The 9,464-nt window shown below is 43.1% G+C and overlaps 1 protein-coding gene across 2 annotated transcripts; it reads left to right on the plus strand.

Annotated features, from left to right (window-relative positions):
- Positions 1-553: 553 nt before the first annotated feature.
- LOC125016637 (ubiquitin carboxyl-terminal hydrolase 37-like) lies at positions 554-6,377 on the plus strand. 2 transcript variants are annotated; one of them, XM_047599247.1, is made up of 17 exons: positions 554-740; positions 936-991; positions 2,365-2,479; positions 2,563-2,606; positions 2,720-2,795; positions 2,920-3,002; positions 3,117-3,281; positions 3,516-3,575; positions 3,694-3,825; positions 4,059-4,182; positions 4,267-4,418; positions 4,527-4,626; positions 4,755-4,831; positions 4,956-5,229; positions 5,547-5,704; positions 5,802-5,988; positions 6,146-6,377. In XM_047599247.1, the coding sequence occupies exons 1-14, from the start codon at positions 717-719 to the stop codon at positions 5,074-5,076; spliced, it is 1,329 nt and encodes a 442-aa protein (XP_047455203.1). In that variant the 5' UTR covers positions 554-716; the 3' UTR covers positions 5,077-5,229; positions 5,547-5,704; positions 5,802-5,988; positions 6,146-6,377. The 2 variants fall into 2 exon arrangements, with proteins under 2 accessions (XP_047455203.1, XP_047455202.1); XM_047599246.1 differs by having other exon boundaries at positions 554-991.
- The last annotated feature ends 3,087 nt before the right edge of the window (positions 6,378-9,464 follow it).

Below are 9,464 nucleotides of genomic sequence, written 5' to 3' on the forward strand. Positions count from 1 at the left end.
GTTTTTGTGCCCACTGATTGTGGTTCTGCCTATTTTTAGCAACTTTATGCTCTTTAAAATTGCCCTAATCCTAATAGAATTGAATTGAATTGAATTGAAATGCAGGAAAACCAGAGTGAAGTTCTCAAACAAAAACAAAAGAAAAAAAACCATAGGTTGCTTTTGCATGCAGTTTAGCACATTTTAACCTGGCTTTCATTTGTGTGGATGAACTGGTTACTAGTTTATTCACTGGCATGGTCCAACATGTGGCAGGCTACAGTTTCCTCCTGCTTCCAGTCTTTGTGTTTGGCTACAATAAACAAATGTTGATGTTGTAACATCTTGCAGCACATTTTCCAAACTAGATTGGGAGTATTAGAGGGAATTCTGCATTAAAAGATCGACTCTGCCCACTGTAATGTTGTACTTTTGTATTCCAAAAGTTATCAAAGGTGAGTCTACCTGGCCAGATGTTATTGAATGAACATGTGATCAGTTGTCAAGGCTGCAGCAGGACTGCAACATTCTAATTTACCCAAACATAGATGGAATCTTGGACCTTTGATCACAGAGGTCAACATTCTAGAAGGAAACATATTTCAGTCAGTTTTAGTTCAACAGCCGAACCAAAGCACATTTCAAGACTTGGAGACATTTCACCACTTTGAGAGTTTTCAAGATTTCAAGAGATTTTCGAGATTTCAAGACGTCAGAGTTCACAGAGAGAAGAAAAAATGTTTTGCTTGCGATTCACCAAGGTTTGTCCGACAGACTTCCTGCACAATTCCTCCAAAGTTTTCTTTTGTGTCAGTTTGAGGTTTGAACTTCATATCGAGCGTTTTAAACGTATTTTCTGTGGAACCAGCACAGTGTGTGTGTGTGTGGCTTCATCAGCTGTGAAGATGCTTCACTTTTATGCAAATTTTCATGTGATTGTTGTTTGTTCTTCACAGAAAACCCGCGTGCAAAAGTTTGAGGCGGATGAGAAGCTCTCCAGCTCTCAGTCGAGGTGAGGAAAAACATTCAGACGTTCAAGTAGAACGTAACTGGAGTCCATCTTTATAGAAAAGAGTCCAACTTTAACAGTTTATTGAATTTACACTGACAAAGGAAACTTTTCAGATTTGAAGTAATAACAAACTGAGATATCAGTTCAAAGTTTTTGTGTGAATCCAGACTTTAGTTTTGACCACGTAACAACCTGTTGAGTCCAAATCACAAGTATTTAGTGTGTAAATATATTAACACGAGATTTTGTCTCAGAAAGTCTTGAACTCCATATGTTTTTCATTTATTTTGCATAGTTCATATTTATTCCAGACTCATAATTATCAGACAATGTATATATGTGGGTCAGTGACATGACATGCATATGTTTGTGTCTGAGCGAACTATTTCTTTTAAAATAATTGTATCAATGCATCACATGTATCACTTTATTCTGTAAACACTATTTAGTTTAAATACATTTTCAGCACATTCCAATAATATGTAGTTTCTTTATGTTTTGTCTTCTCAAACCATCAGAGCACATGAACAGACAAAGAAAACCTTTAAAAACAGTATTTTTATGATAATAAATTCAAAGTCATGGCATGATTTTATGTTTAAAACCATTAGTATTTATAAATGTTTGCTTATTTGAAAGGTTTTAAAGTTTTTTTTGAGATTAGTTAAAAACTTTGTCCAATAACTTTTCATTTCAGTTTGTTTCTGACTCAAAGGTAAACTGGTATTTTTCAGTGTCAGATGATGTAAAACTAGGAGTATGTTATTGTATCATAAAACTCTTTAATTTATTTAAAAAGTGTATGTATTACCATGCTAGCAAATGCTAAAGCTAATGTAAGAGTACAGGTAGATGCCCGTTTAATTTGAAATTAGTTGCAAAATGTCACAATAAGACATAAATAATGTTATTTAAAGCCCTAAGATGATACATTACATTTCTAAAATGTTCATGAGCTTTAAGTTAAAGATGTTTTACACTTTCAAATATTTTTTCATGATGATGTTTTTTAACTTGCTTGGAACATGAGAACATCAAACTCTTGACTGAGAAGGTGCATCAGAAAGGCTTTCTCAAAACTTATAGCATTTCTCAACTGTTGAGTGCAGTTGTGTGCAGTCCAGACAACAAGTCATGCATGTATCGTGTCTGTGCTAAATGCTGCTACAGTGAGGTAGAGGTTGCACCACCCCCAGCAGAAGAGGACGTCACCTGGCATCAGTGGATAAGAAAATCTGTGTCAGAGGGGAAGAAGACTTACATACATTTTGTCAAAGAGGCACAAACTGGAGCATGTGCTGAACTGTTGAACGCTTTCAATCAGAAGCTCGACAGCCGAGCCAAACACCAATATATGTGTTTTTAATCACCAGTATTCCAGCTACACTCGCCGCCTCCCCAGCTCCAGCCCCAGCACAGCCAGCTGAGACTGGAGGAACCCAGAAGACAAAGAGGAATTGGAGGAATCGTCTCTTCAGCATCTTTCAAGTATGTTTGACTGATCGAGTCAGTTGCAACTTTTGTGGTTGATGGTGTTTCTTTATCATGTTAATTTTCTTTTTACTCTACAGAGAAAGAAGAAACCGAAGGAGACCCCCCCGGCCTCAGTAGAAAGGTAAGTAACTGCACAGTGAACACATTTTAAAAGTTTCTACGGCTTCTTTTAGCATCGGTCACGTAGCAGCGAAGCACAAGCAAAGACCTAACTGTGTCTCTGTTCGTCACCAGCAACATCTCCTCACACCGGAAAACCCCAACCGGACGGGTCAAGAAGACATCTTGCTGGCCTTTTAGATGCTGCTGGGTAAGTGTCACATAAGAGGCCAAAGGAACCACGTATTTAACAGCCGTGACTAAACACCAGTCATGAAGACTGTTGTTCTCCCTTTGTTTTATTCAACCATGAATATTTGTCTTTCCTCCAACAGAGAAGTAATCGGGTCGCTCCATCTCCAGAACCCAAACCACAACTGGAGCGTAAACCAGGACCCAAACCTGAACCCCAGAGATGGTAATGAAGCTCATTTAACACAGTTTTCTGTTCCTGTGAAAGACTATTTAATTATTTATCTGAAATTCTCATGTCATCATCATCTCTCTGATGACCTGTTCCTTCTTCCAATAGCGACGCTGTCAAAGATGACAAGAAAGTGGAGTTCATACCACTCAACGCTCCCGACTACGAGACTTTCTGGATTTCCGAAGAGTCGTTGCCGTCCGACTTCTCCGACTACGCCGCCATCATGGAGCAGTTTTTCCTGGAGGAAATGCTCTCTGACTACTTCCGCACGTAAAGACAAAACTACCTCCATACTTTAAACTGGAGTCTTAGGCTCCCAAAGCTCAGCATTTAATCCCGAGTTAATTCAGTTATTACAGTCGACTTCTGAGCTGATGGAATTTGATGTGTCATATATTTTGTTAACACAGTTTTCCCTGCAGGCCTTTAACCTAAACAGTGTTCAGCTCCTTGTTTTGTTTTACTGACTCTTGTTAACTGACTGTATTTTTTATCATTCTGTAGCAAGAAAACCAACATCAGCGATGTTCAGATGAGCACAAAGGGGACCGTCGCCAACTTTGGGTCAGTGCATCACAAGAACCAAAGCAAGATGAGAATTCATCAAGTCACTGTTAGAGATTAGGAGCTCCGAGGTGGTGAAGTTGACACAGACTCTGACCCGTTTCGTTTTCTATTTCAGATTTCCAAACATGGGGCAGACGTGCTACCTCAACTCCAGCCTGCAGAGCCTCCTGACCCTAAAAGACTTGTTTGCAAGCATCCAGTCTACGGAGCCGGTCTGGAGCTCAGTCCCTGGAGCTCAGCTGCTGAGGTACAACAACCGTGTCACACTCATGTTTCACCCCAGGGGGTCTGAGTTTACTCTTTCCCCGGGAAGGGAAGGGGTGGGATGAGGATACAGACCCTGGTTCTGGTAGGGGATGAGGATTGAGGATACAGGACTGGACCAGTTATTAGAAGTTGTATAAAACTATTCAGCTAGCCTTAGCTTTATCATGCTAAACAGATCTTACAGAACATCTGTATTGTGTTTGCTTTCCACAGACACCTGAGCGAGATCAAAGATAAGCACGCATCCCCAGATTTGACAGAAAAAAGCAGCCTCCTGCTTAAGTTTAAGGAAGCGATGTCGCTGCAGGCTCCCGAATTCAGGGACAATCGACAGAAAGTGAGTCACCTGACCTTGTTTTGTTATTCTACCTCATGACAGTGTGCTCAGTTTCTAAACTCCTGTGTGTTTCTTTTTATTCAGGATGCTCATGAGTTCCTGATATCGGTCCTGAACCAGATTCAAAGTCTGTCCCCTGCGTTGAAGGAGGCGGCAGCACGGTTCGGGACGTCATACACCTGCCCTGTGGAAGACAACTTAGTCTTCTGGATGGAGAACAGCAGGACATGCAAGACGTAAGACTACACATTTCAACACAAGTCTACTCTGTTAAAGAGTCGGATAAGTGGCATACAATGATGCATTTTATTGGATTTTAAATCTGTTGTTCATTTAATGTGCAGGTGTGGAGCCCAAACTACAAAACGAGAGAAATTCACTAATATTTCTCTGGACGTGGTTCTTGGGGCTTCCATTGAGGAGATGCTGCAGGCCTACCAGAACGTAAGACCCACCAGTCCTCATTCACTCACTGATCTTAGCCTTCCTGACCCAAATTCTGTTTGTGTGTGAGCCTGTGGTGTTGTTGCGGTTTCTAACACCTAACTCTTCTTTTCTGTGATGTCCTGAAGGAGGAACTCTTAGAGTACAGCTGCCAATGCGGAGGGAAGATTTCCAGCCGGAAATCCAGCCTGGACACCCTGCCAGGGTATGAGACACTGTTCATCATAAAATAAACTCTCCACAAAAGACGCTCCCAAACACTTCTTCACAATTGTCCACTTCCTCTCCCTTTTAAAACCTTTTTCTTGTTGGTATCTTTTTTGCTACAGGGTCTTCATCATGCACCTGAAGCGTTTCCGCGTCACTCCATGTTACACCCTGGAGAAGGTGACTGACCCCGTCCAGATTCAGAGGGATGTGGTAGTGTCTTCTAATCAAGTAAGGAAATGAGAATGTACCAGATGACCAACAGATGTCAGGATGGTAAGTAAAGTTGTGTTTCCAGTGTGTTCATCAATCTAACCGTCATGTATTTCTTCTTTCAGGGCGGCGGCTGCTACAGTCTGGTCAGCGCCATCAGCCACTTTGGCAACATAAAAGGAGGTAAGGAAATCACAGAGTAACACTTCAGTAGGAAGTTAATACGCAGTTTTTTGCTGAACAGACCATTGCATTTATACAGGAACCAATTATATATTATCATATTGATTTGTATTGTTTTCCTGGACAGTTTTAGTGACTAGTTGTCTTTGCTCTAGAGCTTTATTGCTGGCTTAGACTTCAGAATGAATCAGATTTTGCGGCTGCAGACTTGTGACGTCTGTTCTGTTTCCAACAACCACTGCAACTACTATTATGTCCTCATAACTTGAATTATATATTGCTGCACATGCCTCAAGATATGAACTGTCTTCTTGTAGGACACTACATCGCGGATGGTATCCATCCAGACGACTGCTTGGAGACGCCGATCGACCGCTGGCTAACGTTCAACGACTCCAATGTCAATGAGACGGCGGGCTCATCTGTATGCGAACACCTGGAGAGTTCGGCATACGTCCTTTTTTATAAGAGACACGTAAGTATACGGCGCCATGACATCCTGAACTGAGGTTCAGAAGGACAGAAAGACAGACACAGTGTTGGACTGTAGGTGTTTTCTTCTTTGTCTTTAGGTCTAGAGCTGGATGGATACGGGGGGAGTGGAAGACATCTACAAGAAGAGCCCCAGGACCCCGCGGATGGGGAAGGAGCAACAACTCCCACTCTTCAGGAGCAGGGACCTGAAGACGGCAGGAGCCCCAGAAAAGATGCCCCTACTCCTGGCATCATTGTGGCCAGAGGAGCAGCCACAGGGACAGGGTAAGTAACTTGTTAATTCTCTCATCCACACTGGAGACTCCAGTACCTGAATGCACCACGAACCACAGCAACAAGAGAGCGCGAGGATCTCAGAGGAGCAGCCATTGTGAGGGACAGTACAAGCAAGGTGTTAATCCTCTCTGTCATTACTGTACAGTAGGTGAATGTGGAGGGTGACCCAGTATCTAGAAGGACAAGGAGGTAAGTCACCCCACCGTCACACCCCCTGCAAGGAAGATGCACCAATGGCCAGGAGCAACTGGGGGCCCCACTCCCCCCACCCTCAGGAGGAAGGGTCCCAACAGAGAGCCTGGTTCCTCCCAAGGTTTCTTCCCATTAGGGGGAGTTTTTCCTTGCCACTGTCGCCCCATAAAAGCTGGACAATGAATGACCAATATTTTTATACAACATAGATATATATATATTTTTATAACAAGAAAATTAATGATATTGTAACATAAAATTACCCCCACCACCAAAAAAAAAAGGTTGTAGGAGCCAGAATGTTTATTTTATGTGTCTCCGAATTCTGCCTTCTCAGTCCACATCTTTTAGCGCTGACATAGCGCTTTATTTTGAAGCATTTTCTCGGCTGACACTATTTCTTTGGACGTACGAGTTAGATGCTGCTGGTTAGCCCCCACTGTGGTTATTTAGGCCTCAGAAACCCAAATGGTCCTCCTTGGTTCTGGAGAAGATGAGGATATCATCCAGATAGACAAAGACCTGGCTGTTGAGCATGCTACGGCGCACATCCTTGACAAGGCCTTGGTAGATCGCCAGGGCGTTAGTGAGGCCAAAGGGCATGACCAGGTATTGGTAGAGCCCCGTGGATGTGTTGAAGGCCGTCTTCCACTCATCCCCCTCTCTGATGCGGACCAGGTGGCAGGCATCGGTCTAGTTTGGTGAAGATGGTGACCCCTTCCAGTAGCTGGAAGGCTCGCGAAATGAGAAGGAGGGGGTACCAAGTCTTCACAGTGATGCCATTAAGGCCCCGATAGTCAATACAGGACCTCAGGGTCTGGAAAAAGAACCTGCACCAGCAGGAGGTGATCAGGAGTCACTGATGTAAGCCTTCATGGCTTCTATTTTAAAGACTCTATTGCGAGCTGGATGGACCCTCTCGCACGGACAATGTGGGGGTTATGACGACGGAGCCAGGGGCACCCCAGAATGAGTGGTGACCTCAGGAAGTGGAAGCTTATGGTCTCGTGGTTGTTCCCGGAGAGGAGCATCCGTACAGGTCTCGTTTGATGGGTGACAGTCACCAGAAGGTCACCATCCAGGGCACTGGCAGGGACAGGCTAAGGCAGTGGAACCCTGTCAGTGTCAAGCTGCTGAATCAGTCCATTTTCGATCAGGGAGACATTTGCCCCGGAGTTCATAAATGTAGCCAGGGCATGTGAACTCCCTGCCAGCAGTAAGCGAGCCTGGCAGAGTGGATGTTCCTTGGGGAACAGTTCAAGTAAGCTTCACACTGAGCCTGGATGTTCCAGTAGCTGTTGCGTGATCTGCCACGGTCTGGCCTCTCTGGTGTAGACTCAATAGGCCTCCAGTGGGGTCTGGGCCTCAAATATTATATTGCAGAGCTCAGAGACGAAGGCTTCAGAAGATGCGCAGGTTGGAGTCCTTCGTTCCCATTCAGAGGTTCCCCACAGGCGAGTCTTTCCAGTGAGGTGGTTGATGGCGAAAGCGAACAGTTTGTGAGGAATGGATTACAGTTGTCAGGGTCCCCTGCATAGCGCTCCGGGGCCCCCACATGTGGCTGAGATGTTGGTTTTTATTGAGTCTTTAGCAGGAATAGGGTTGAGCTGAGGACTTGCAGGGTTATTAAGCTGGTGCAGGAAGTTAACAGTCTCTGAGGTTCTTGAGGTGAGAGGAGGGCAAAAATCTGCACTAACAGAGTGCAGAGAGTGAGTGTTACCGATGGAGGGAGCAGGTGAGAAGTGTGGCCAGGCAGGTAGAGGGTCCAAAACTGGGTGTAACTGAGGCACAGTGGAAAAAAAAAAAAAAGAAGAGAAGAGTGAGCAGGTGGTGGGACCAAAACAGGTCGGCAGCAGGTGATCAGTCTGTAGAAAAGTGCTTGAGAGTCTTGCACGGGTGGTGAAGACCTGGAGTTTAAATGCAGGGCTGCACAGGTGGACTGAGTTGGCTGATGAGGAGGCAGTGGCTGGCAGGTAGATTGAGGTGGAGGTGGGGAGATGGAAAAATACTGAGAGGCCACAGATCAGTAGAACTGTGGCCCAAATATTTATAACTTATTATGATTGATAATTATTATTTTTTTTTTTATTTGATTATTTTAGATTAATTCAAAATCTAATTTTGAAATCAAATTATGTATATTAATATATATTTTTATAAGCAAATTAAATAAAATTTATTTTTTTACGGTCTTTCATTGTACCAGCTTTTACCGGCTTGCTCTCTAGGTAAGTTCTTTATGTAGAACAAAAAATAAAGACATAGAAATTAAAACTGTTGTTTGGACATGATTTACTGGTTTAAATGTTTAGAAACAAACACTGACATTAATTAAATACAATATTCATGTTTTTGGTTTAACTATGGGTCCTGTTCCAGTGGTGGTAGTAGTAGTAATAAAGATAGTCAACTTTACTTAGACTCCAGAGATGCAAGACGTCAGAAGGACTAGATTTCTGCACATGCACCAAGTGTTTATGTAATAATTCTCACAGTCAGAAACAGACGACAAACGTTCTGTACTGTCGGGTCTCTGTAATTGACAGAGGCATCGAGTTTTCTACAGAGAGACATGAGTCTGAGGTAAATTGTGGCGTTTATTAAAAGCACTCCAGACACCAACAACAAGCTGCCTCGTACACCCTCCCTGCTGCATGTGATTAGCAAGCACCCTAACCCTGATTCTACAATGTTTACATCCTCTGTAACTCTACTCCACCCCCTCATACTGCAATGATTTACTCATGGAGCCTTTAAGCAGGTGTTGGGCCGACCTCACACTTTGGAAAGATAACCAGGAAGAGGTGAGTACTGACATTATTTTAATTAGCCGAGCATGTGATGATGTAAATTTTGGTCCAATTGTCAAAAGAAAATTGTTTTAAACTAATAAAGTTTAAGGGACACATGTGGCAACGTTCTGGTGTGACAGGTTTTATTAAAAATGCTGAATAATGTGGAGACTTTCAAAAGTTTAACTATCATAGCTTCCATTTCCTCAATGCGTTGAGGAAATTTCCTCATAATCTGTGGCGTGCACACTAACACTTGGTGTAGATTTCTTCTAGACTTTGACGTCTTGACAGCCCAGACCACACGCAGACCCTAACTCTGTATCCTGATGTGCACCCCCCCAAAACGTAACTAAGCATTAGAGCTGTGATTGGTTCTCTTGCTAGAAACATGCTTCCACTTTACCATTTCCTGTTGCTTCTCCATCTCGACAGTTGTCTAATATATTGTTTTTGGATCAATAAAGATGGAACACATTG

The sequence above is a fragment of the Mugil cephalus genome, chromosome 11, assembly GCF_022458985.1.
Source record: "Mugil cephalus isolate CIBA_MC_2020 chromosome 11, CIBA_Mcephalus_1.1, whole genome shotgun sequence".
NCBI classification, from domain to species: Eukaryota; Metazoa; Chordata; class Actinopteri; order Mugiliformes; family Mugilidae; genus Mugil; species Mugil cephalus.

Coding starts and splice junctions, on each gene's coding strand:
- LOC125016637 (XM_047599246.1), top strand. CDS start 717: ATGTTTTGCTTGCGATTCACCAAGGTTTGTCCGACAGACTTCCTGCAC. Junction 2,607..2,719: donor CCCCCGGCCTCAGTAGAAAG/GTAAGTAACTGC, acceptor GTTCGTCACCAG/CAACATCTCCTCACACCGGA. Junction 2,796..2,919: donor GGCCTTTTAGATGCTGCTGG/GTAAGTGTCACA, acceptor TTCCTCCAACAG/AGAAGTAATCGGGTCGCTCC.